The sequence below is a fragment of the Mesoplodon mirus genome, assembly GCF_964341445.2.
Source record: "Mesoplodon mirus genome assembly, chromosome: 13".
In the NCBI taxonomy this organism is placed as follows: Eukaryota; Metazoa; Chordata; class Mammalia; order Artiodactyla; family Ziphiidae; genus Mesoplodon; species Mesoplodon mirus.
This window is the reverse complement of record NC_138989.1, coordinates 88,912,251-88,938,844: the sequence shown is the minus strand read 5'-3', so window position 1 is coordinate 88,938,844 and position 26,594 is coordinate 88,912,251. Positions and strand designations below refer to the sequence as shown.

The window sequence follows — 26,594 nt, the reverse complement described above, 5'->3', positions numbered from 1 at the left end:
GAAATGCGACTCAAGTAACAGGCCAAAGAAGAAAAACTGCGTGAGCTTGAGGTCAACACAGATAAAGCGATGAAGAAATTCAACACCCATTCACGGTGAAACACAGGGAAGACAGGAATCCAAGGAGGAGCAGCTACAGAAACTCGCAGCCGACAGCACATGTGACGGTGAGAGGCTCAACATTTTCACCCTCAGACTAAGAAAAAGGCGAAGATGCCCACCAACCACTGGAAGAGACACAGGACCCAGGAACGGACCCACAGGAATACGGTCCTGAGTCCAACAAAGGTGCAGAACAAGCCCACGGAGGAAAGAGGGCCTTGCCCACAAACGGCCCCACCCTCAAACCTCTCACGTTAGGCCAAAACTCACTCGAAACGGACCACGGACTTAAATACAATACGTGAAACTACCAGGATCCAGGCCAGGCAGGGTCCACAGAGTTGACACCGAAGCATGACTCACGCAAAGACAACCAGTCAGAGAACCTCCCCCAAATGAGAAACGTCTGTTCTGCCAACGACTCTGTTACGAGGGTGGAAGGCATCCCCAGAGCACGAGAAGCTTCCACAAGGCTCGCAACTGACGAAGGACAAGGACCCGAGACACCCTAAGGGCCTCGAACGCACGGGCAGGCGACGGGACATCTCGCTGAGGAGACTCCACAGAGGCAAAGGGCCGTGAGAAAGGGTGAGCATGAAACCACACGTCCCACACCCTCAGGGCGGCTCAAGTGGAAGCGGGGGCACCAGATGCAGAGAAACAATGTCCCCCACCCGCTGGTGGGGACGTAAAAGGTACCACCACTGCAGAAAAAAACGGATGGCTTCTTGTAAGACTAAACACACTCACTGTACAACTCAGCAGTCCCACTCCTGGGCACCGATTCAGGAGAAACAGAGACGTACACAGACGTTTACAACCGCAGCGGCCGTATCAGTAACATTCCAGAGCTGGACACACCCCAGATGGCCTGAGGCGGGTGAAGGCCACAGAAGCCATGGTACCTCTGACCACGAAACACTCCTCAGCAGCGGACACGGCCACATCGGGGCAGAATCTCCAGGGAACTGTGCTGAGTGGAGCTGCACGCCGCGTGACTCCACTTACTCCGTGTTCTCGGGCTGACGGGAGTACAGGGACAGAGACGGGCCAGTGGTGGCCGGGTTAGGCTTGGGGGTGGGGCTGGGAGGGCTGGAGGTGGGCCGGGGGGCCCTGGGGGGGATGGATGCTACGTCTGGACCAGGCCAGGGTCGGCGTCCCAGCTCGAGACTGGCTGCACCCTACAGCCGGTTCTGTGAGATGACGCCAATGGGGGAAGCGGGTTAACGGTCCCTGGGATCGCTGTTATTTCTGACAACTGTCTGTGAGTCTATGATTGTCTCAAAATAAAACCTTTACTTAAGAAAACAAAACGTTAACAACTTATAGCACACAACAAACAATGGGTAAATGAAAAGGAATTCGGAATTTCAGTGGCTGTCCGTGCAGGGAGATGCATTTCGGTGCACGATGCCAGGAAGCCCGGGGCCCCTCGCGGCCCGCTGTGTCCGCGAAGGGTGCTGCCCCCCCCCTGCACCTCTCACCCTCAGACACACCCCTGAGGTCGTCGCCTGAGGGAAGCCCAGTTTGGGCTCAGTGACCCCCTTGGAGCCACGCCTGTTGCAGGGCCCTAGCTCAGGGGGGCTCTGAACTGAAGCCGCCTGGGACGGACAGAGCCCAGCAACTGCTCTCAGCTCCACAGTCCACACCCTGACAGCATTCCTCGTGCAGAAATCCCGTGAGGGGGAGCTCCACCCCACGTTCCCCAGGGACCTCTGACTCCAAGCCCCACGGAGGGCCAGCACCCTAGCCCAGAACCAGAATAGCAAAGCAGGAACTAGAGAGCCTTACAACTCCCAGATGAGCACTGGCAACAATGTAACGACTGACAGCTCCAGGTGCCCTGTCGCAATAGGGTCTGTGGGGTTCCAGGCTCAGAACACCGCTGAGACGCCACCCTTGGGGGAGGGGGCCCCTGCTCCTGCCCTCTGCACACGGTGGGTGAGGGGCCACTCCAAGAAGCAGGACCAGCAAAGGGCCGACCGGCCCAGCGGGGTGGCCGGTGCAGGGCCGGGGGCCCAGGGCTCAAGGGCGCGGCCGTGTGGATGGATGGATGAGGCACAGACGGGGCTGGGTGCGCCCTGCCGCCAGCTAAGCGGGAAGGAAGGGCCTGCTCGGTGCCCGTCCCCTCAGAGTTGTGCTTTTTTCTTATACAAACTGGTCCTTTCATCAGTTCTGAACGCAGAACCGTCAACAAGCTGTACCAACATTCCTCAACTTCAGGAGAACATGCAGTTTCCCATACATACAAGCAAGGCGAGAAAGAGTATACTGAGCGCGACAAAGATCATCCAGAAAGCGCATCCGGTCTCCCGCCGTGGTCCGTCGTCCTCAGGACCAGGCACTGGTCTGGGTGCGGCCTACAGCACGGGCAGCAGGCTTCGTGAGTCACACTAACGCTCTTCTGTGCACCTAGGCAGTCTGGTAATTACCAAAACATTTAATATTTTGGTGAAATTCACACCTCCAAGTTCAAACAAGCACAAACTTCCTCAAAAGTCAAGTCACTAGAATAAACTGCAGCCCGACGCGTGTATTTTCCATAGAAAAGCTGGGCAGAGCTGGAACACTGTGATGTCACTTGAAACTGAATTACCGCTGTTCACGTACATCTGCACATCTGAGAACAAGTATGTGGTGACCTGTCGCCTGTTATTAGTGTCGTACGGTGAAGACGCACTCTCCCCGCACCCTCGGGTCTGTGCTCAGACGGCACTTAACACTCCTTCTCCTCGGAGACGTCCCAAGCCCGCTGCCCGTCTTCCACCGAGGCTTAATCATCGGAAAACCAGTTTTGTACCTAATTTTTAAACATTCCGAACAGTTTAAGACAATGTGCTTTTGTTCTTCACATATCAGAGAAATAAATCAATGTGTGCTTTTATTTTCAATGGTAAGAAAGCAGATTCTAAAACCAGGAGCAGCTCAGGTAAAGCTCAGGACACTACTGACTTCGTGATGCTTGAAATTACGTTAACTGTTACTGTAAAATTGCACTTCTGTGCCATTTTAACGCACAGATCTTTCCTGTCGGTGTGCTTCTGACTCAAATTACAAATCTACAGACCACCCCCTGGAACAGAAACACGACCACACAACCAGCGAGACCACAGTGAAACGTGACTCTCTGAAGAGGGGCCCAGGTTGCTGCTGGTAGGGCCCATCCGTTGTGTTCTGTTCCCTCATCTCAAGTGTCGGGGACCATAGCGTCGTTTTACTCCAGGTGATGCCCATCTAAGCGAATCTAGGCAGCGACCATCGCCAGGCAGCCTAGGGAGGCTTGTCAACTCTGCTAAAGGCCAGAAATTGACTGAGCCAAACGAAGAACACCACAGAACCTCCTCCTGAAAACCGGAAATGCTCTCATCTCTGTGGCTGTGTCATCACTCCTCTCATCCACGTTGGAAACCCCAGACTCATCGCAGGCCCGTCCCCTCCCAGGTCCACCCCTACTGGGCAGGGGCACCCGCACTGGGGCATGGGCACCTTGCACCCACCTGCTGCTCTCAGGCCTCTGTGTCCGATCACGACAGTGGCCACACGGATGTGACCTGGGAAACAAGGAAGCATCAGGGCGCACTTCCTGAAGGAGCTGCTCGCGGAGATGCCCGTCACCGCCCACCTCCCCCCACTGTTTATACACCCTCCTCCACGAGCCAGAAGGGCGGGGTCCCAGCCCCCCGCAAAGCGCAGGGCTGGACGCTCGGAGGGGCCTCAAGACACCTTCCCATCAACTGTACCTCACCCAGCACCGCGTCCGAGCCCTCGGCGTTTCCGCTGCCTGCAGGTCCCGAGTCCAGTCGGGAGGCGCTCCGGGTGGGCGGCCAGCTCACCGTGGGTGCCCTCGCGTCAGGCGCAGCCAGCCTTCTTGGGACACCTTCCCGAGCCCGGTCAGGTGAAGCAGCCACCCCGGGCATCGCCCCGCCCTCGCCGCACGGGCAGCCGGGGCCCCGAACACACACGGGCTTTGTCTCGGCGCGAGTCTTCCCTGCGCTCCCCTCGGTCCATGACGGCGGCCGCCAGCCCGGGCCCCTTGTCAGAGCAGTGGCTTCCCTGAACCTGGTGTCACCGCTTCCTCCCAGGATGCCACCAACAGCCATGTTTTCCGTTGCTTAAAATATAACCAGGCCTCCGAAGCCCGACGGACAGAGCCTCCCAACCCGGGGAAGGCGCGGCCGCTGCAGGAGGGCCACGGGCGGCCAGCCCCGCCTCGTCCTGGTGCCCGCCCTGCTCTCTGGACGCCCGCACACAGGGGTCCCGGTCCCTCCCAGTTCCACCCACACGTGCACGGCCAGAGCCGTGCTCAAGGCCTATCTTCTCTTACTTAGGTGACCTTATTTTCCATTAATTTATTAGCCCTAACATACTCGTGACAGTCAAACAACAGCTTGCTTTAATTCTTTTGCTATATAGAAACGTTAAAGTTTAAGAGGTAAAAACCAGCTATGTAGTTACACGTAACATAGCAGGGTACAATTATAAAATCACTTAAGAGTATGATATAATATCGATATACCGCTGATATTAGCGCTAATTGACATTATATAACATATATAGCATCGTGTAACAGATACCTCAAACAGGCTTTCTGTCTGGTTTTAAGAAGGTGATGTGTTCTGCTTTCCTCCATCAACTGGCCTGTGGACGCCGAGCTCCGGGATGTGAGTGCTTGTTCCCTGTGGGCTGGGGAACTTCCACGCTGACCTGCCCACCCACCCCTCCTCTCCTCTGGGGTCTCGCGGGTCCCCTTGTCTCCCCTGTCCCATTCCTTCCTTTGTGCACCCAGTCTGCATATTTTCCATGGGCCGTCTTCCGTTTAATTTTAGGCTTTGTGTTTTTCAGTTCTAGAACAGCCATTAGATTATTTTCAAAGGCTGCAATCCTCTGTTGAGATTCTCCACCTTTTCGCCTGTTTTAACGCCTGTCCTTTCTTTCGCCTTATTGACAGGGTAGTCACCGTTCTCTGAAGGCTCCTAAGATCCCAGGAGCCTGTACGGCCTGGGACTCCAGGGCCCCTGGGCTCCCCGTCTACTCTCCCCTCCGAGATCTGTTCCGATGGCCTCGAACCCCCACCTCGTCTCAGAGCCGGGGAAGCACTGCCTCAGGCTCGGCTTTGCCCACCAGTCACACAGGACGGGGCCCTTGGGGACCAACTGTGCCGGATGCTGGCTGATACCTTCAAGTGGCCGTGCAACACGTTCTACGCAGCCTTCTGGTTCCCTTCCGCAGGAGGGTTAATCCAATCCGAGCAGCGCCACGTCGCCAGGACCAGAAACCCTCCCCTGGAGGGTGCTGATCTCAAGCCCGTGCTCACTCTGGGGTGGACTCCCGAGCCAGAGCCGGTCCTCAGTGGACGCTGCCGGGAGCTGCTGCGCCGTGCTGTCCACAGCCCTCAAGCATGAGCGGGCGGGCAGGCTCAGTGCAGCACTGGACCACCACGTCTAAACCTTCTGCTGGTTGAAGATGTGAGAAGCAGCAGCCGGCACTGCCGCCCAGCCTGGCCACCACCTGCTGGCCCCGCGTCTCCTCCCGGGAGCACGTGGAATGCAGCTACCCCCGCCCCACTGCCTGTCCTGGCTCCGCAGGGCCCGGCGTCCTGAGCTCACGCAGGTCCCCGCCCGTCCCCCAGCGGCTCCAGGGCTGCGTGTCCCTCACGCCGCGATGTCGGCCTCCCTCTGAGCACGTGCCTCACGCTCTAACTCAGGGTGTCTGGCGGCCTCTGATGTAACCTCGCTGGAAGTTCTCTTAAAATCTCCGCTAACCCTTACCCTGTCCTTGAGGCCTGGCCGTGTCTGCCTCGGGAGCCCTGTGCTTGCTGCAGACCCTGGGCCCACGTCCTGCCTGGGCTGGGTCCCTCTCAAGGTGTGTCCCGCACACCCATCGGGCTTACTTTCACGTAGAGGGACCTCAGAAATTGGGGTGATCTCAACACGAACAGCTCAGAGTCAGGACGAACGCACGACAAACACACCAGGTGGTGACAAGCGGGACATCCTTAACAACCCCAGGCCTACACACGTGAGGAGTTCAAGGCATGCGTGACAGGCTAGGTTTAGAGAAACAAGCCACCTGTGAGATTCTTCTGGACAGTAAAATACAGAGCTACCAAACAAAACTCAAACTGTTTGTAGGATGACACGTGTGAGTTGCTCTAAATACTGAAGCACCTCTGCGCTGACGGCGCATCCTCTGCAAGCACGGGCCAAGTCCATCACGTGCTTCAGCATGACCTCTACTCAACCAGCAACCCGCTTAGCTGCTGCTCTGGCGACAGAGGATGCCCAAGCATCGGCTCTACGTCAAGAAGGATCTGACAGTGAAATGGCAATTATAATCATTTGGGCCATAAACATTCACTATAAAGAAAAAATCCCAGCAACCCACGTATTCAAATGAGGATGAAGAACCAGCATAGCTCGGTAACAACCATGGGACCCGGAGCCAGCCAGGCGTCTCCTCCTGCATCCAAGTGGTGGCATCGCCTACCTTACAGCAAACGTTTCCCAGAAGGGACAGTGACAAAGCTTCCAAAACCCAGTAAGGAAAAAGGGGTCAATTAAGGGTATAAAAAGCCAGTCCACTGAAATGAGATCCAGGGGACTAATCAACATGTGCAGAGGCGAGCCTCACGCCGCTCGGCAGCCGGAGACTCACTGGAGAGAGAGGGCGGCCGTGCGCCTTGAGACAGATAGAGGAGGGAGGAGAGGGAGGGGCCGGTCCTGCCGGGCGGACACGAATCCCCACAGATCTTTGGCAAAGTAACAAATAACTGCCCCCATTTATTAAAGTCAAGGACATCCACGATCTTTAACCTAGTAATCCTGCTTCTGGAAAGGAACTCCATGGGAGTATAAGCAGCACAAAGCGATCATAATGCATCTTCTTAAGTAATTAAATATCGTGTTGTCGGAAGAAAATCAGAGCTTAATCAGCGACGATGCTTTTAGAACAAAATAATCCACCAACCAATAGCCCAACTGAAACTGGTCTAAACCCCGGGCATCTGTCCACATCCGGAGCCCGGCCGCAGGGTCAACGGACACCCCGCTGGCCTCCCGGGGCCCCTCGCCCACATCCACTCTGCTGGCGTCAACCGGGCTCGTGTTGGCCCCTGCGGTCTGTTGCTGAGGCCAGAGAAAGGCCAGAGGGTAGGGAATCGGGTGAGTCACTGCCCACTGTAAAGGGCACTCTGGTGGAGCCATGCGGTCAGTGCAGGCTGGCCAGGCCGCCAGAGCAGGAGAAATCCACCGCCACACATGGGCCGCTAACAGCAAGGGTGGCTCTCAGGATGGGCTCGGGGCCAGAAAGGAGGGGACCCGGAAGCAAGGCCACGTGCGTTCAGCAGAAGCACAAGCATTTCAAAGCAGTGGCCACTCTTCAAAAACAAAGCTTCAGGTCCCTCATTTACGTCTCAGAGTTCTAAGGTGTTTACAGGATGCTCTGTAAGGTCCCCAACTCAGCTGATTTCCAGTCAACATGCAGAAAGGAAACAGACACTCGTGGAGACACGTGTGGAAACCACTGGCCACGTTCCCTCAGGGCAGTGCCTTCCTCCCCGACCTGGGTCTCTCTCTATCTTGCTACTTACCAACTGCCACGGCCACCAGGGCCCTCAGTGTGACCTGTGACCTGAGGGCCGGGGCTACAGAGCAGAGCCGCTCCCAACTGGCCCTTCTGGGGGTGGCAGCGGGGACGGGCCCGAAGGGCAAGGCAGGAGGGTCAGGTCCAGCTGCCTGAGGCCACCCCTTGGCACCGAGCAAAGGTGGAGCGTGTGCAGGTCCAGGCTAAGCCACGGACTCGTCTGCCCCAGTCCCGGGACCCGAGACAGGACAGAAGAAAATGCACAAAGGCCCGACGCGGGCATGGGTGAGGCCTGTGCCCCCGGCCCGACTCCACAGGCACCCCACTCCGCTGCCTGCCGGCTAAGCCCTGCGAGGACACCTTTGCGTGCGGGGCGCGCGTACCTGAAGGAGGAGAGCTCCGCGTGCACCGGCAGGGAGCCGGGGGGCCCGGGGCCCGCAGCACCCTTACGGATGAGCTTGCCCGTGCTGGCGTCGTAGATCCGAACTTCAGGGCCAGGCGGGGCCTTGGGATGCACGGGTGTTGGATGAAACAGGGTGGTCGGAAGCAGGCCCTGCCTGTCGGGAAAGGCGGCCGGGCCGTCCTCCCTGGGGGGACGAGAACGAGGGCGGTGAGGAGGGGCTGAAACAGATCCAGACCCCCCGCGCCTCCCTCCCGCCGGGACTGTGAATCCGCACGTGAAGTCGTGGTTCTCCGTTAAGCCTGGGGCTCGACCTCGGCTGCGGACACAAGGCCCCTTGGAGAGCGCGGGCTGCACCGCTCTCTGACACTGTTTTCGGCTTCACCTCTAAACACAGCACCCCACCGCTCTGACAGAGCCGGTGCGCCGTCCACGCCGCCTGGCTCCACCCACGGGCCCTCCGCACCCATCCCTCGTCCTGGCCACCCCCTCCCTCCACGCTGGACTCTGTAAAGACCCTGTGACTCGATGGGACCACGTCCCAGCTGTGAAAGAAACAGCCGCAAACTAGGATTCGCCGCTTAAGGCTGACTTGTGTCTCACGAGAAGCACCTCCGCTTCTCCTCCAGGTGACATGGGTCAGAGGTGCTCTTTGCGACAGTCTGCTCGGCGGGGGCGGCGGGGACAGGCGGCGTCTCCCGAGGGGGAGCAGCAGCCGCATGGGCTCCAGCGCGGACCCTCCCTCTGGGCCACCAACCACCCCCCAGCGGGTGCCCACCTCTGGGATTTGGCCTGGTCACCGCGCAGTGGGAACAGCCGCTCCTCCACCTTGTCCCAGCGCTCCAGGCAGCTCCACAGCCAGTCGGGGTTGACCACGTGCAGCTGCCCGGAATCCTGGGCCTGGCGCACCTTCTCCGTGCCTGCGGGCACATGCACTCTGCTCGGAGCCGCCGCGGGCCACTGGTCTGCCGTCAGGGCTTGGGGCGGCGGGGACAGCAGGGGCCCTGGAGGGAACAGCCCTCAGAGCGGGACCCGCCGTGTGACGGCTCCTGAAGGGCCCCATTTCTCTACATCGGCACCCACCCCAAAGCCTTGAGCCCGGGGCCTCGGGGAGCTGTGACACCTGGGTGCCCCCGCAGCGCGGACCGTGGTGGCAGCCGGTTCTGAGGGGGAGCCGGGGGCAGGAGCCCCACCCAGAGGCGGCCGGGGCCGGGGGGAGGAGGGCGTGACTCACCGGCCCGCGCGGCGATCAGGTGGGTGGCCCGGTCGGGGTTGTCGGGGTCCAGCACCAGCTGGGTGAGGATCCTGGCCCCCAGGGCCGTGGCGTGGTAGTGCTCCCGCGTCTTCTCGATGGGGAAGTTCGTGGGGTGCAGCCCGCTGAAGATGATTGCGACGTCGGCCAGCACCCTGCTGCGTAGCTCGGGGACAATCTTCCGGATGTCGGGGGCCTCCTGGGTCTCTCCGCGGAGAAAGCGGTCGTACCTGGCATAGTACGTGGCGTGCACGCGGGCGAGGATCTCCTCCAGGTGGACCAGGTGGTCGTCGGCGTCGGCGTCTTCCTCCTCCTCCTCCTCCTCCTCCGCGCTCTGGTCCAGGGACTCACCCACCGTGATGCCCGACTGCTCGCTGTTCTGGGACTCCGTCTCGGCCTCCCTCCTGTCGGCACAGCCGCCGCCCAGCCCGCAGAGGCCGTCCCGCTCACCCTCCCCCTGCACGGCCGCCTGGACACCGGGCCCGGGCTCCACGCACGGACTGGCGCCCGGGGGGACGCCCTGTGCCGCAATGTCCCCAGCATGGCGGGTGGCCGGAGGCTTTATCCGGGTCCTCTTCTCCCCACTCTCCCCGTCAGAGGGGACGGGGGATGGCCGGCCCTCGGACTCGCTGCTGCTCCCGCTGTCACTGGGGATATCTGGGTCCGGGTCAGGGCCCACCGGACCCCGCACAGGCCTCTTCTCTGGAGGCGTCCGCCCGTGCTGCTGGGTGCCTGCCAGGGGCCCCCGGCCGTCAGCCGAGGGGACGCGGGCGGTGGGCCGGGCGCCCCTCTCCTCCTCCTGCGCGGGACAGGGCCAGACCCCCCGAGGGCCCGCGCCCCCGTTGAGCTCCCGCGTGGGCTTCCCGAGGCCGTTGCTCTGCTCGACCCCAGACACCTGCCTTCCTTCCTCGGGATCCTTGACGGACAGAGGCTGCTCCGTGGCGTCGGCACCTTTAGGAGAAGGACTGACTGCACGTGTGCATGAGAGACAAGGTCACCGTTACCTAACATTTAAGAGGAAACCCCCTGTGGAAGCAAACTCCATCCACCTGCCCCCAGCTGCTGGCTGGAGCCACCTCTGGCCAGGGAGCGGCACCCTCAGCCAGGAAGGGCTGGAGGGTGAGTATCTCAGGTTTGCGGGCCTCACCCAGTCACCTCGTTCTGGGTTCCACAGTGGTACGAGATGCCCAGAACGTGCTTGGTTCCCAGGCTGTGGTCAGATCGGGCCCAGCTCGAGCTGTGCTGTGCAGCCTCGCCCCCGAGGGTGCCCTGGGGTCTCACTCCCCTGCCTGCACCTCAGAGTTCTACTTTAGTGACAACAGCAATAACTGTATGCCTCAAAATGGATTATTTAAAAGCTAAAGAGAATCAGAAACACTTTAAACCAAAACTTAAAATTTTTTTCAGACTCTGGGTTCCAGCTCGCCTGGGAGGTTCCCCGCAGGCTCTGGGCTGGGGCCCGGCACCAACCACCCCCGTGCCCCCTGCATCGGCAGGCGGACTCTCAACCACTGCGCCACCAGGGAAGCCCAAAGAGTATTCTTTAATCTTTACTCAACGGGAAAAATGTTTAGGCTGGTACTAGTAAAAGAAAACAAAAAAAACCCAAACTCCATATAATACCACGTCTTCCAGCATAATATAAATAAACCCAACACAATCTCTATGACTACTGAAATATAAATAAATGACCCACACCAAACTGAATCCTGAATTAACAGCAGCCACAGCAGAGACAGGACAGAGCTGACGCTATCTGACAGCCAGGAGGGGCCACCCACCTCTCCTCCTCGCCTGGGGCTCCCGGGACCCGGACGGGGCATTGATGTCGCCTATGCCCTGGAAGTACGCGTATTTCTTCACAGTTATCAGGTTGGGGGCAAACTTCCACACGTCTTCTCGGTCATCGATGATGCAAACCATGGAGTCCCCACAAGGAAAGAGGTTTCTACAGGTAAAGACGCATCGCAACTACTATAGCACAATGTACAAAAGGCCGTCACCACTGGGGTGTCAAGGTCACCTTGTACTTGAAACCAGCAGGGAGCGTGCTAATCAGAACCACACGCAAGCCGCGCTGAGGGGCTTCTGTTTCGCTCGCATTCAAAAAAGTTTCCAGAGGAAGTTATACTAAGATAGTCACACTTTTCTCCAGTGCCTGACACCCCTCAAGGCAGGGGTCATGACAGATTCTTCAAAGGGCTGGAGAGTGAAGGGTTCACTGTTTGGGGCCACGGAAAACCCTCACCTGGGGAAGCCGGCACGGACCAGTGGGCCTGGCCGCATCCCAACACGGCGTTATGTACAAACAAATGTAATCGGCCTGTGCCAGGTGAGAGCTATCAGTTACAGGCAGGAGGGCAAGGCCTCACTCAAATCTCGGCTGGGGCACCTACACGATGCCAAGTCCAGAAAGTGACTGTTGTATCCCCCAAAGCTATGAGGATGTACGGGTGGAGGAAGAATGTTAACAGGGTCCAAAAAGCCACCTTATGGACACAGGCCTGCTCTGTGGTCTTTTCACTTGATTTCTGCCCACAACACTGAGATTCAGACAGACAGGCGCAAGGATGCAAAATTCAGAAGGATGAGTGCTTCCTGCCTGTTTTCTAGGATCGAGAAACAAACCCAGGAGAAATGCATGTCACTGTTCAGGTTTTCTAGCTGATACTAAAGGCTATAGGTAGTCAGAAAAAAACGTTCACGTGTCCAGAATTGTCTTTGGTGAGTCTGTTTTCCATAGGCAAAACATAAGCGGTGGCTAAACTGACTTACACAGTTAATGCCTTTAGCACATTTAAGTCCAGATGAGGGAGGTGAACACCACACCAACTCGAGACCGGGGAGCGGAGCCCAGCGCCGCCCTGGAGCTGCCGTGGAGCCCGTCCTCCGACACGCTCAGCCTCGGGCAGGTGTCCCCCGAACAGGACAGGTCATCACACCCTCCCTCAGTTTCCTTCGTCCTCGTATCTGCTCATTCGGTCGCCTAACCAGTCAACCTGAGAACTGTTTCTGAAACAAGTACTCTGAGTCTCTCCTTGTATCCCATGGACGTGAACAGGTCTCAGTCCGTGTGGATACCCTAAACCTGAAACATGGAATGTTAGCTAAGGGTGGCCAACACCAGCCTAAAGGCCGCTGAGGCCACAGCTGTTACTGTCCAAGTCTTAGGAATCAACAGCCATGAAGAAAGTTATATCTGATATAGGATCATAGTGGGGGGAGGCTACCTTTCTGGGTAGAAATGGGGAAATTCCTTGTACAGAGTGAGCAGGAAATTCCCAAGAGTATAAATCAGCCCTCGGGGGGTGGGGTGGGAGGGAGCCCTGGTGTAAGAGCACACAGACTCGGATGGGGAGGGGCACACGGGGACGGAAGGACGGGGAAACGGGCCGAGCGCCAGTGCAGGGTAGCACGACTCAGGATCTGATGACTGACTGTGCGCTGCACAGCACGCGAGGTCTTAAGGAAACAGAAACCCGAGGTGCCAACACCCCCTAAAACTCCCGACTAGGCCAAACAGCGCCCTCGCCCTCTGGGGAGGCTCTGGGGGCTTGGCCGCCCAAACTGTCTCTCCACGCACCCCCCAGGCCCTGGTCTCGCTCCTCCCCCGACACCCATGTCGCCCCGGGCTCTGGCCCGAGTGCCCCAGGAGCCACCACTGCCTGGACATTCAAGCAGAGCAGGGAAGGGAGGGGTCTGGTTAGAAGACAGCAGGCTTGCTACGTGCCAGAAAGTGGATGCTGGTAACCGGGAGAATAAATACACAACGATTGGCCTGATGCTCAAAATGCAGACTTTACAACGGGAACTGAACGGTGACCTCAGCGACGCGCACAGCCAGGTACTTACCTAAGGTTCCCCGTTTTGGAAAACGGGTCAATACATTCGTCCCTCGATAATATTCGATGTGAAAAAAGCTTCTTCTCAGGATCTAAGAAGCCTTTGAAAAGAAAACAGGACAAGGTCATGTGTCTGCGATGCACTGACGTCCCTTCCTGCGTGCGGTGATGTGCAGACACAGAGCACCGGCATCAAGCACTTTCCTCTTTCAGGTGAGACCGTCACCCTCTTACAGTTCCTTCCCTCTAATTTTAACGCAGGTAAGGGCTTTGGTCCAGGAAATGTTGACTGAATCTCACATCACTTGGAATCTTGCTGGGACAGCAGATGGGATGAACAAAGATCAGCGTTACCCCGGAAGCTCAGAGCCGCGGGTAATTAGCACGTGAACTCACCACGTCCGCCCACCTTGCAGGGGACTCGGGGCGGCATCAGGGAGGAGCCCATCGCCAGAGAAGTGGCGCCAAACAGGGGTTCAAATGCTGGTTTGGCTTTGTCATCTCCCTGACCTTCGTGTTCATGAAGCAAAGGGGAGGGCAGGGTGTTCGGGCAGCGCTCTTAAACTCACACCGTGACAGGACAACCCGTGCTTCCTCAAGCCTTTCTTTACACGGACGAGGAGGCACCTTCATAACCTCACGTGCGTCCTCTCCCACACGGCCCGCCCAGAGCTGCCTCCCTCTGTGACAGGACCCTTGACACTGCAGGTCTGACACCCACGCCTTACTGTTTCCTACTACTGACGGAGACGGATGCGTCACTGGTCACTAGGCCTGCAGCCCGAGGTCCTCCTCTGAGCGGAGCCGTGTGCCCCTCCTGAGGGCCCCCGTGCAGCGAGGCGGCAGCCGCCCGGTGCTCAGGGCCTCGAGGTCACTGAGTCGTCAGTGCTTCATCGACAGACAACGCCCATCTCGCAGGAGAAACACACACTACCGTTTTACTATGTGAAGAACTGGTATGAACGCTGAAGCCTCTCAGCGGCTAAATCTAAAGCACTAGGCATCAGAGCCTCTACAATAAATGCAAAGCGTGCAAAGCGCTTAACGTTTCTGCCCCAATGGAAGCGTTCCTATCCTCGTTACACCGAAAGTACACATTTTCTGAAAACAGTAAAGTCGACAGGAAGAGGAAGTTACGAAAACCATCACTGTCAAAACCACTGTCAGGCCTCCCCACATCTGGCCTCTGCTTGTCATCTGCGAATGATCAGACTGACACGGCCGATCAGCCGACCCCTTCCAGCTAAAAGCACTGTGGCCACTAAGCTCAAATCCACGTGCCCCCGAAGGCCTCGCAGCTCCCAGAGCTACGTGGGGCACCAGCGCCTCCTCCCGGGCCCTTTCTGCAGGTGAACCGTGGTCGCTCTCAACGCCCTCACCGGGGTGGCCGAACCACCTCGGGTCCGCGGTTGAGGTGCTGCTTGGAGGGTCTCTGCACCCACTGTCGCTGGGACACTGCCTGCAGTTTCCTCGTGACGGCCTTGTCTGGACTTGCTGCAACTTGGGATTCTACGGCACACGGCGCAGCCTGAGATGGGGCGAGCCCTGCTCTCAGGAACCTCAGGAAGCGGCGATGGCCACAGGCCCTGGGGGGGGGGGCAGGGCAGCAGGCCGAGCAGGGATGCCCCCCCGGACCTTCGCTGGTGCCTCACCAACTGACCCCTAGCGAGGCCAGGTTCCAGAGGGGACGGCCACAAGGAGAAGCCCGAGGCCGCGCCTGAAGACGTCACTTGCTATTCCCACGTGGGGTGTGGCCTGCTCAGCGGTGTGAGAACTCCGCAAAGGAGGTGCGTCAGTGTCCACACCATGCTCCCGGGAGCCGCCGAACAGCCACGTGCTGAAGGTGAGCACGCTGAACGTTAGTTACAGGATGGATTAACTGATATGCTGCCTCTGTGTTGGTGACTAACGTTTCCTACAAAGGCACCAAGTGTTAGAGGGGATTTAAAATGTGTTTCCCCACTGACAAGACCAAGACCCATCTGCAAAGGCGTTTGCATTTAAAAGTACTTAGTTTAACGTCCCTGTAACTAATCCTAAGGAGCTGGGACACACTGCAGGTGCCAATGTCCACTGATGGGCCCCAGCGGGCCGGAGCCCAAGTGTGCCTACGCAGGGGAAGCTGGTGCCCTTTGGCCTGTCCCCAGCCAGAGCTGGGGGCCAGGGGGCCCTTGTGTCCACGCACGAGAGCAGCCAGCACAGAACCGCAAGCCCGAGCTAGGACAGCAGGTTAATGCATCATCACGCTGCTCCCTTCCAAGTAAGAGAGACTCTTCTGTCTGCGCTGAAAGTGCTAACTGCAGACAAACACAAGCAACACGGCTCCAGAGCTATTTCCTAACGGATTAACATTTTGAAAAGAACCCTCATAGAGAGAGTTTCTACTTTTCCACGTATGTGTGGTCCTGACCAACTTCCAAAGTGGCCCGTGGCGTGCAGCTGACCACAGTGACGGCAGCCTGCCCTCCGGACTGGAGCGCGTCTGGTCACGGCCCGTGGGCCCGGCAGAGCAGGGAGGTTCTCGTCTGCCTGCAGCCTGTGGACCGACTTAACTGGGCCCCCACCTACCCGCTGGGAGACTGAAACTGAGTTTGAGAGACCTTCCTGATCTTTCCCCTTCATCTTCAAAAAACGTCGAGAAAAAGAGAGAAGCCAAACGTTAAGTCTCCAGTGGGGGGACTGAAGCCCGCGGCCCGCTCACCTGCGATCGTGTGTGCGTACAGCCGGCTGCCGAACGTGAAGACGTGAAGCTCGTACAACTTGGCGATCTTCTCCAGGAACCCCTTGCAGTGCGGACGCAGACGGGTGTGCAGCATCGGCTCGCCCCGGCCCAGCTGGAAGTGGAATATGCCCTGCAGAGAACAGGCCCAGTCACAGGGTGGGAGCGGCCGGTCAGGGGGTGGGAGCCACCGCGAAGGCTTGGCCCTGCGGCTGACACGTGACACATGACAGCTGCATGGGACACCGGCGGAGTCTACGTGCAGTGAACCCCACCCACTCCACAGCAATGCTCTCCTTTCTCACGCTCTATGGGGGACGGGGGCTCCACCTCTCCTGCTGCGGTAACCACCTACGGTAAGCACCCAGGACGAGCATGGAGCTACCCAGAACGACCAGGTAACTACCCACCTGGGATAACTTCCTGTGATGACTATGGTACCTCGGCTGTCCGAGGGCTTCACTAAGAGGCTATCAGGACACCGGTGGACGCTTACACACCCTGACCGTCTTGCCAACACTGTTCCTCTGATCACGGACAAAGTGAGCACCCCTGAGAGAGTCACCGCACACAGCGCAAGCAGCAGAGCCGCTGCGGACCACTTAGACCCCACCTCCAGGGGCTACTGACAGCGTCTCCCAGAGCTAGTGGTGAACACAAACCAAGGGTCCCACATCACTCAGTCTGACTCATGGACGGTTTAAGATGCAACTTCACTACCTTACAAATGAAACACGGAAGCTGAAACAGTATTTGCAGACACCTTTAGGAGACAGATGAAATTAGTAACCCCAACCTGCTTATACGTGATTAACGTGCACGCATGTCTACTCTCCTTAGGGAGTTAACCTTTGATCGTTTTAATCCTCTTTATCATTTTCTCAGTAGTAATAAACTAAAAAGAAAGGAAACAACCTGAGGCCTAGTTAATTTTTTGCTGGCTCTAAATTCGTCACACCCCTCATGATGGGGCTGTTCTGGTAAAGCATCTGGGAGTGTGAAATGGTATAAAACACCTTCCACCATACTCAACAGCTAAAACGTCCAGAAGCTGCAACAGAGACATCCTTAAAATCCCAAGTTAGGATCTCCGACGTTAAGCATTCAACATGCCTCTCTGGCTGTCACCAGCAGGTGCCCTGTGGGTCCGGAGTTGGGGGCGAGGCGGGGGGTTGCCATGCGTCCCGGATGCCGCCTGGGGGTCCAGAGGGGCCTGGCCAGTGGGCAGGTGTGGGCAGAGGCACAGGGAAGCCCCCAGCAGCAGTTGAGCGCCGTCCACACGGCCCCGAGGACACCCTCCTGCCACACAAGCTGAGAACGGGAGTGGCGTAACCGTGCAAACTCTTATGAAAGGAATGAAAAGGCCCGGCTTCGCAGGCAGATCGAGCGCCGAGTGGCTGCGGTGCTCGCCGCAGCCATGCCCTCAAGCTCTGCCCCACCCAGCCTGAGTGCAGCGGTCGTGATGCAGGAAACCCCCGAGACGCCTGCCAATCGCGGACGTCACACAAAGAGCATCTTACAGAGGAGCCCATGACGTCAAAGACTTACGTAACTGAAAACCACACGCCGTTCTGTGGGTGAGGGACTCAACACCAGCACTCACCAGCTACTCACCGTCCCCCGCACCGTGGCCGAGAGCGTCCGGAGCACAGCGACCTGCGCCTGCTCACTTACTGAGCCGTGAACCCAAGCTCCTTCGGACAAAGCTTGTAACAACGCTGCACGGGCCTGGGCCATTGCTGAATGGGCTGCACCCGCCATCCCGCCCCCCGGAGGAGCTCACTTTGTTGGACATCTGTTGGCAGTGCTGCTCCGTTGTGTGGATCAAGGTCTGGTCCAAGTCCACCATGAGCACTAGTTTTCTGTTGCGATGCAGTCGCTGCTGGTCTTCCCTTCCTAGCTTTTCAGCTTGCTAGTTAAAAAGGAAAAAGAGAGATGACAAAGGAAGTACATGTGGATCCAAAGCAAAACTCAGTCTTATCAGAAAACAGAAAAGGAAGCTGAGGGTGGTCTTCACTGCCCCGCACGCCTCGCCCGCCTCGCTCACAAGCCTAGCGGCCTGGGGACTAGGCCCCAGTGCCCGGAGCCAGTCCTGTGTGGTCCAACCCTCTTCGAGCCACTCTGCCTTGTGACTGCTTTTCATTAAACAGGTAGACCAGTGAACGGGGGCCGAGAAGAAAGTGCCTGTGTCTATACAGACTCAGCTGAAGGCTCTGGAGCCGCTCAGGGCAGGCGACCGGCAGAGCTGAGACAAGCAGTGGGCCGAGCGTGGGGCGGAGGGGTGCCACTGTCCGCTCCTGAAGCGGCTCACGCAGGACAGGCGAGGGTTAGTCCTTCACAGCAGGGATGACGGGGGCGCCTTCTTCTCTTTCTATCCTCAAACTTCCTTGTTTTGTCTTAAACATACACTATGTATTTGTTTAAATTTCAGCAATTCAGAAAAACCAGAATCACGTACCTGCCACTTTGTCTTTCCCATGAAAAACAAAGTAGGTACCTATCATTTAAAAGCACACACCTAATAAAATTATAACTCTGAAGAGAGCTTTTACCTACTACTTGCAAAAACGTAGAGCTCTGAGACTGCCTTGCGATAAGACAAGAAGCCAGTTGTTACAGAGCCCTGTGAGGTGGGCACCGTGCCTAGTGCCCTGTCCTGGCAATGCTCACTCACCCCACCCAGGTGTCAGGAGGCCTCTGACCAACACGGCAATGTACAAAAGGAACCTTTTTCTTTCCAGACATCTCTCCAGCACTTGTATGTCTTTGCACATGAAAGCACAGCACCGGGCCCTCTCCCTCCACCCCACGTCCACGCAGCCAGCACTGATCAGACCTGACACCTCGCCCCTCCTGCTCGGCCCCCTGCTCCCTGGGCAGGAGCCCTCGAGATGCCCTCCCCTCACCCCTGTTCACAATCCGCCCGGGCTCTGCGCTTCCCCCTCGGCTCTCTTCCCACCCCGCAGCTCTCCAAGCCCAGGGTCCGGCTGCAGTACCCTGGAGAGCTCCCGACTCAACGCAGCCCCGCGGAGCAGTGCCGCCTGCAGGTGGGATCATTGGGGAAGGAGGAGGAAGGGGTGCAGCCCGCGCATGCGCCACATAAACCACCCGTCCACCGCGGCCACGCTGGGAACACAATGACGATGACGACAGAGCTGGTGTCTTCTGTCGCCCCTGACGCTAAGAGCGGCCCACAGATGCGCTCACAGCTCTCAGGAACCGTCTTCCCAAACGCTGCCCCTGCCAGCGGTGCACTTACCTCGGAGCTCACCATTAGTTCGGGGACGCTGTGCACCATCGACACGGTGGCCGTGGACAGCGGCACCTGTGGCCTCCCATTCTTACTCTGCAGCCTGCGAAGCGAGAAGGGGCTGCTGAAACGACACCTGCAGCTCATTAACTTACACAGAAATTTTAGTTCAGACTTTAGCTGATGAGGCCGGTGGGCTTAGTGCTGAAATTTCCCCCACTGTCTGAAAACAGACAGGAAAACCCAGGAAAAAATTAAGTACGAGTCACACTCACAGAGTTCCCTTTGAAAATAAAGATGGCCCCACTGAAACACAGAGGCCCAGAGCGCGAAAGTACAGGACAGCACACTGCTCTACACGTACAAACGGGGGAAACCGCTCAACAGTGGTGGCAAACTAGCGCAGGCTGCAAGATGGGGGCCTGGGGGCTGTGAAGTGCCGGCTGCGTCCAGGGACGGCTGGTCCCAGTGGGGAGCACGGTTCACTTGGCGGGGATAAGAAGGCAAATCCCAACCCGCCAGCTGTTTCCTACCACACCTGGGGTGGGCGGCAGACATGCTTTAGTGCTTTCAGAGCTCAAAGAAATCAAGCCAGAGAGGAGGCGGCCTGACTCACGCTGCACGCGGGCAGATGAGGGGCAGTGGAGACAGATCTTCCAGCCCGAGCCGCTCGGGCGTCTGGTCCCTCCATGCTCACACCCACCACCCTTGCGCTGCAGGGGTCACGGTGTCCCACTCTCGAGCTGCCAGAACTTACTGGGTCAGGTCTTGGCCACACTCAGCACACAGGCCCTTCATGACGACGGGGTGGCTACATCCTTCTAGTTGCACCAGAACCGCCCTAGAATTGGGGGTGAAAACGGTCACAAGTTAGCAAGAACGAAAATCTCCTGCTTTATCCAACTCCTCTAGAGAGCATCTGAGTGGGCACAAAGGCACCTGGATTCTGGTACCAGTTCTCCCGGTGACGCTTGCATCACTTTTGCTTCACATCACCCTCCAGGGGTGCCACTTCTCTGGCTATAAAATGAAGGGCTTTTTCATCTACGATGAAACACCTGGGCCCCGTGCCAGTGTCGCGAGGGAGGCCCTGCTGGGCGTTTACCCACAAAGCAAAGACTGTGAGGCCCAGCGGCCTTCTGGTCGGTGCCCCACACGTGAGGGCGGACGGCTCTGCACCCCTCCCTCCTCACCTGTTTCTGTCCTAAAGGCTCTGGACTGCAAATGATTTTCACGGGCAGACAGAGCTGCCAAATGTGGGGGGGGAACCAGGGAGGCGACACCCCTCCTCCGAGCAGGGCCTCCTCCCTCCCCGCCCTTCCGGCCCGTTGCTCATCACGACCAGCCACTCGGTGCCCTGGGCCAGGACGCCCCACTGACCCCCGTGCTGGGCGGGGAGGGCACATCAGGCCCCGCCCTGGCCCCGTCGGCCCGGCCCCTCTCCCACCCTCAACGCCGTCTCAACCTCTCCCCGAAACTGCCCCCCTCGCCCCGATCCTAGACAAAGTGGAGCGGCGGACGAGCGGCTGCCCTGAGCACACGCGGCTCCTCCCTCGACCTTGCCCTTCTGGTGGCGCCTGCTCCAGGTCCTGCCCGCCTCGGCCACTGGTGATCCGGCACCCAGGGGAGACCTGCCCTGCTGGCCTTCTCCACGTGTGGCCCGTCAGCCCCCCACGTCCACCCAAATCCCTCCACAAGGCGCCCACGGCCCCTTCGCCCAGCAGCGCCTCCAGGGCTCTTCCGCCCATGGCCTGGTCGGGGTCTCTGCTTTCCCAGCTCTCACTGCACCTGGGCCGCACGCAGGCCATGCCCTGGGTTCCAGGGTGAGATCACTGCCGGGCCGCACCTGGTCCTCCCCACCCGGTCAGTTCTGGGGGGCGTTCACTGCTGACACGGGGCGCCCACCTTACCAGACCCCTCCCCGCCGGGACCCTTCCCAGCCAGCCCTGCTCTCCTGCGCCTGAGAGGAAGAACGGGGCCCAGGAAGCATCTGCGACGGTGTGGTGGAGCCAGCAAGTGGACCGGAGGCACTCTGCTCAAGGTCAAAGGTGCATCTCAGACATCTGCTCACGGGTCAGGGGTGCGTGTGGGCCCTTTGGCACCTGGTGAAAAGTCTGCCGCTCACCTCCGGGGACGCTGGCGGCAGGTGTTTGAGAAATAGTAACTGGCTCATCCACCAACCCAGGAGGTTTAAAGATGCTGATGTTGCTTACACCTTAGTTACAGGTTCCGCTGACCTGCTGCCTTGTGAGAAAGTGCAGGCCACACGAACACCAGTGACCCAGGGGCTCCCGGGCCAAGAGCGATGAGCTGGGGGCCCAGCCTCCACACAGCGCTCCTCCTGGTAGGCACAGCTGGTGGAGTGAAACTGACGGGGTACAGCAGCTCAGAAACACTCAGCCCAAGTTAAAAGGCGGGGAAACAGACTTGACAGTCACCCGTCCGTAACCGCAGGGGACTGGTTCCAGGACCCCGCAGGTAGCAGAATCCGAGGATGTTCAAGTCCGTTATATAAAATGGCCTAGTATTTGCATATAACCTACATGCATCCTCCTGCGTACATTAAAGCACCTCTCAGTTACCTATGATACCCAACACAATGTCAACGCTATGTAAATAATTGCCGGTATGTGGCAAATTTAAGTTTTGCTTTCTGGAACTTTCTGAATTTCCCCCCCACCCCCCAAAAGTTTCGATCCAAGCTTGGCTGCATACACAGATGCGGAACCTGTGGCATGGAGGGCCGACTGTATTTTCTGTCAATTACCAGATCACTCAGAACCGCTCTCCAGGGTCAGAGCTGTCTATCCCAGCTGACTTCTGCATCTTTGCATGGGCTGAAAAAATTCCCCCCAAAAGAGATAAAATGCCAAGAGAAGGGGAAAGGGAATTCGACAGGAGCACAGCAGCAACGTCCTTTTCGGCACAAGTTGTTTCCTCCTCCAGCTTTGCAGACGCTGCTCCGGGCCAGGTGAAAGGCGCCGAGTGCGCCGCGTTCTACCCTAATCCTCCACACAGCCAAGGGGCTGATGCACTGTGAACTCTAAAAACAGCGCTTCAGCCAAGGAGACAAGCCGCAGAATGCTAGGCCAGTCGCCCATAAAGGTCAACTTTCCTGGTTCGTCCCTGAAGAAAATCCATAGGATAACCATCAAATGCAATTCCTAAACAAGTTATTTTCCCCCAAATACATAAGTATCAAACTCTCCTGATTTTTTTGTACTCATCAGCTTTTGTGTCTGCTCCAATAGGAAGGTCAGAGAGCACAGGGTGTATCAGAAAGAGCCGTGTCGGGGAGCTGGGCCCCAGCACGCTGCTCCCTGGAGCAGTCGCTGTCAGGTGTTGGGTCTGGGCGGGTCTTACAGGTTAGGAGGGCTACAGGGTTTCTTCTAAGTGCTAAGCCTCTGAGTACTGAAGGATATTGGAGGAAAAGAGACTATTTTGTGCACCCAGATTGTGGTTTCTAAATGCCATTCTCCATTAAAAGCAAGCAGGATTTCTTGGAGAAATGGCTGACTCCAGGGCTGGGGACGGGAAAGCAGAAGCCATCTGTGTCAGAAAACAGGACCAGGCTCTACGTTAACGGGACCTGGAAAGGCGCCCGCTTCCAAATCTAGGACAGTTTGAGCATTAAGGCAAGTAATCGGAATGGACCATAATCCACTGAATAAAATAAGAACCCCTGAATCCACACTGATAAATTAGTTGTTCTTACAGAGGAAAACGAATCAAGAAATAAAGCAGAAATGATGAAATTAAGAACATCAGCACTGTACGACCCTGATAAAAACATCAGGTTCAGACAGGCACAGATAAAGCTGGCTGGATATCCATGGAAGATGCAAAGGCACACCTACAGAGCCTCCTCCTGTGTCGGTCCTTATCCATCACCAATCTTGTTTCCGGATTACTTTATGTATATATTTTCCTTTCCTTTGGAGACATCGATGTACCCGAGTGAATTGAAAAAAAGCAGACAGGTGAGGGGGAAAGGCATCATCAGGTACACAATGAACAGACTTACTCTCTGGCAGACAGTGCCTTGTCAGAAAATTTTCAAATCCAGGTAATTTCAATCCACATATATATTAGGAAGATAGAAACAGACTCTCATTCTATCTACACCCCCCCAGGGGGACGCTCTGGATGAAACGCAGCCTAAGGAGAGAGCAGCGCAGAGGCAGCCCTGGCGAAGCCTCCGCAGGGGCGGTGCCGGTGCATCCAACCCTCCTGGGACCGCAGCCCCTTCCTCTGTCTCAGTCAGAACAGTCCCCATTCTCCCCGACAGCATGAAGCGCTACAAAAACGCGCAACCCCGTTACAGATCACAACAGTATCTACGGATTATTTCCACCACACCCAGAGGCAGGGCTTCTACGCTCCTGCAACTGTTCACTGCCTGAGAACAACCTCTGACGTGGTCAGGAGGAGTCCTGCAGAGGACAGTGCAGATGGAGACAGGGGCAGCTCCAGCCAGGTGAGCCCGGCGCTGCGCTGGCGCTTTCCTCCCCCACACACCTGCCTTCCAGGAGAAACGCTACCACTCCTCAGGTCCTCAAAAAGCCCCACGATGAACCACTGCAGTAAGATACCCCAAGACCTGAAACACCAAAAACACACCAAAAAGAAAATTACTCACAGCGGGGAGCCTGTCACTCTATCTGATTGGTTACATGACCTCACTGGGTTACTCTGATCTGCAGGACTGGCTGTCCTGATCCATGCATGCACGTGAGTCTCACTAACTGCTGTGACCAGTAACTGGCCCGTCTGGGCCTCGGTGGCCTTTTCCATGCAGCGGAACAGAACCACGTGGAGAAAAGGTCTTTCCCTCAGGGGTTTTCTACACAGTGAAACAGCAGCATCAGGGTGCACCTCCATCGTTTAGCTGGCAGGTTTACAGGCTCATTATGGACCAAGCAATGGTCAGGTTAAGACCTGACTTCAAAGTAACGCTGACAGTGTGCCCCACACACAGCACAGCGAGCCCCTCCCTCCTAAAGGAGGCCAGGCAGACAGCTCTGGTGGCGGATGCACTCAGTGGGCAGGGGCAGGCGCCTGAGCAGAAGGCTGAGGACCTGGCTCGCCACCAAAGACGAGAGGAGAGGAAAGGATGTGGGATGAGACCCCCAGGACTGCGGGGGAGGCCAGCTCTATCCTGGTCACCCACTGCTGGTGGACTGGGTAGAAGATGCTCAGAAGCCAGAGGGGCAATGAGAGCTACAGGGAGAGGAGCAGGGACTGATGCCCCCCCAACCCCCGGGGAGGGCCAGGGTGGGCAGAAAGGGAACGGAGCACCCAGGGTACTGAGGTCCCCCCAGAGGAAAACTGCACACCAGCCACTAAGCAGGAGGCAGGGATGCGCACCTGCCCCAGGTTTCTGTTCCTGACGAAGAAAACAACCCCACCAGACATGTGCACACGCCTTTGGGCACAACACTGGTCAAGTCAGGGAGAAGATATAAACTGACAGGTTCATACACCTTAAAAAAGAAAAAAAAAAACCCTCGACTAGATTAAAACAGAAGTACGACAGCAAGAGCCCGTGGCAGGAGGGTGCACTCCTCCTCCTCCTCCTGACCTACCTGTGCCCAGGCCGCTCCCCCTTCCGGAGGTGAGATGCAGAACCGCACCAGGTTGTACAACCACGTTTCGCAAGGTTTACTAGAACCTAAAGAAGTGCACGCCTCCCAACAGCGGACACTACGACAAGCACGGAGTACGCCTGATTCGGCCTGCACGCACTGTGACCCCCTACCTTTCCTAATTTACAAACGTGAAGTCTTGGGGGGAAGCACCTACTACAGAAAGAGAGAAAAGAGAGCACAACTGTTTTACAAAGAGTGCAGTTCCGGTGACGGAGAGTTTTTTTAAAAAGGCCCGCCGCCTCTGATTAGCAACGTCACGAGTAGGGACGGCCGTCCAGCCTTCGAAGTACAGGCAGCCACGCAGCTGTGGGCTCTAACTTACAAATTCTCTCACAGCGCAGCCTTCAGCTGCCGCCCCGGAGACTCCCTCCCACCCAGTGCCGGGCCAGGACCCCTTCCCGGCCCAAGCCCAGAACTCCCTCTAGAACTCAGCCCCCTCCCTCCTTCCCACTCACCCGGGGGCCACCACCTGGCCGGGCTGCGCGCACAGCTCCCGCACCACGCCCGCGCGCTCCGACCTCAGCCTGCGCTCCGTGCGCGCGCAGCCCCCGGAGCCGGCGCGGGTAGGGGCGGGCCCGGTGGACTGCGCGGAGGCGGCGGCCTCGCACACGGCCAGCACAGAGCCGATGCGTACGGCCGCGCCAGCCGCCACCCTCCACTCGAGCAGGCGCAGCGGTCCGGGGCCGGGGCAGCGCACCTCGGCCACGGCCGGCGGCTGGGCGCCCTCGGCGGGAACGCGGCCGCTGGGCGGTGCCTCCATCGCAGCCGAGCGGAGGCGCTGTGGAAAAGCGGCGGTGGGCGCTCAGGGCCCGGCGCCCATCGCGGGCTACCGGGCGACCCCGGCCCAGACGGAAGCAGCAGCGGCGCTACGATTCTCCTTTGAGCACCGGCTTCCAACAGTCGCCCGTTCCGCGCCGACTTCCGGGACAGCGTGCGACATCACGTGCCACCGCGTGCGTGCGCGCAGGCGCCGAGGGCCTGGGTGTAAACACGCCCACGCGGGGCCCGAGATATCCTCCGCCTGCCATGGGAACTGGGCGCGTCCTAGGACCACGCTTCTGCGACTGGGCCCAGTGGGAACACTGTTCCTTCGCCCCATCCACCACATAAGCGCCGGCATCTGGGGCTGCGGGTCGGCATGCAAGGCGGGGCTGCCGGCCCAGAAGCCCCGTCAGGCGCTGTGGCTGGACATCGTGGGACTCTAAGTCTCGGCGTGCAACGCGCTCTTCTGTACCACGAATCCCCGTAAGGCGCCGTGAATCCCGGCGGGCAACTAGGGTCTCTGTCTCGCAGTCCCCGTCACCGGCTGAGGGCCGGCGTCATGAGAACTACAAGTCCCGGCATGCAACGCGCTGCTGTTCCCACAACCCGTTATGCGCTGAGGGCTGGCTGGTGTCTTAGGACTGCGAGGCCGGAGTCCCAGAAACCCCATCAGGCGCTTTTGGTCCCGGCATGCAACAGGGGCTGACGTTCCACAACTCCTCCCATCACGTGCTGAGGCCGGTCGTCCGTCGTAGAACTACGAGGCCCAGCGTGCAGCGCGCCGCTGTCCCATAATCCCAGTCAGGCGTTTGGCATCCCGACGTGCCTCGCGGGAGTCGGGGACTGTGGTCCCAGCATGCTGTGCGCGGTCTGGGGTTGGAGTTTGGTGGGCGCCGGGATCCCCGCGTCGCCCTGGGGTGCGTGTTTTGGGGTCTTCTCGGGGTCTGGCCCTTACCGCACTGTCGGAGTCGCCTCGCCGCCGTGCCCGCCTGGGGAGGCCAGGTGCACTGTGCGCAGGGACCGGGAGCCACTGTGGAG

The 26,594-nt window shown here is 58.2% G+C and overlaps 2 protein-coding genes across 8 annotated transcripts in view; both read right to left on the bottom strand.

The window, feature by feature from the left end:
- CTDP1 (CTD phosphatase subunit 1) overlaps window positions 1-26,231 on the bottom strand; it is a 46,887-nt gene extending 20,656 nt beyond the window's left edge. For 2 of the 7 annotated variants that reach the window (XM_082641741.1, XM_082641739.1), the window contains exons 1-10: window positions 25,250-26,231; window positions 19,904-19,987; window positions 19,156-19,249; window positions 17,680-17,808; window positions 15,879-16,029; window positions 13,188-13,278; window positions 11,117-11,283; window positions 9,318-10,304; window positions 8,862-9,087; window positions 8,067-8,270 (exon numbers count right to left, since the gene is read on the bottom strand). In XM_082641741.1, the coding sequence (XP_082497867.1) occupies window positions 8,067-8,270; window positions 8,862-9,087; window positions 9,318-10,304; window positions 11,117-11,283; window positions 13,188-13,278; window positions 15,879-16,029; window positions 17,680-17,808; window positions 19,156-19,249; window positions 19,904-19,987; window positions 25,250-25,554 (2,438 nt within the window). In that variant the 5' untranslated portion in view covers window positions 25,555-26,231. The remainder of the gene's footprint in view (window positions 1-8,066; window positions 8,271-8,861; window positions 9,088-9,317; window positions 10,305-11,116; window positions 11,284-13,187; window positions 13,279-15,878; window positions 16,030-17,679; window positions 17,809-19,155; window positions 19,250-19,903; window positions 19,988-25,249) is intronic. The other 5 variants (XM_082641735.1, XM_082641737.1, XM_082641736.1 and 2 more) reach the window with 5 other exon arrangements.
- Window positions 3,614-4,326, bottom strand: LOC309815144 (uncharacterized protein). The gene is made up of 2 exons (XM_082641743.1): window positions 3,843-4,326; window positions 3,614-3,653 (listed from the first exon to the last, which is right to left on the bottom strand). The coding sequence occupies exons 1-2, from the start codon at window positions 4,200-4,202 to the stop codon at window positions 3,627-3,629; spliced, it is 387 nt and encodes a 128-aa protein (XP_082497869.1). The 5' UTR covers window positions 4,203-4,326; the 3' UTR covers window positions 3,614-3,626.
- Window positions 26,232-26,594: the final 363 nt, after the last annotated feature.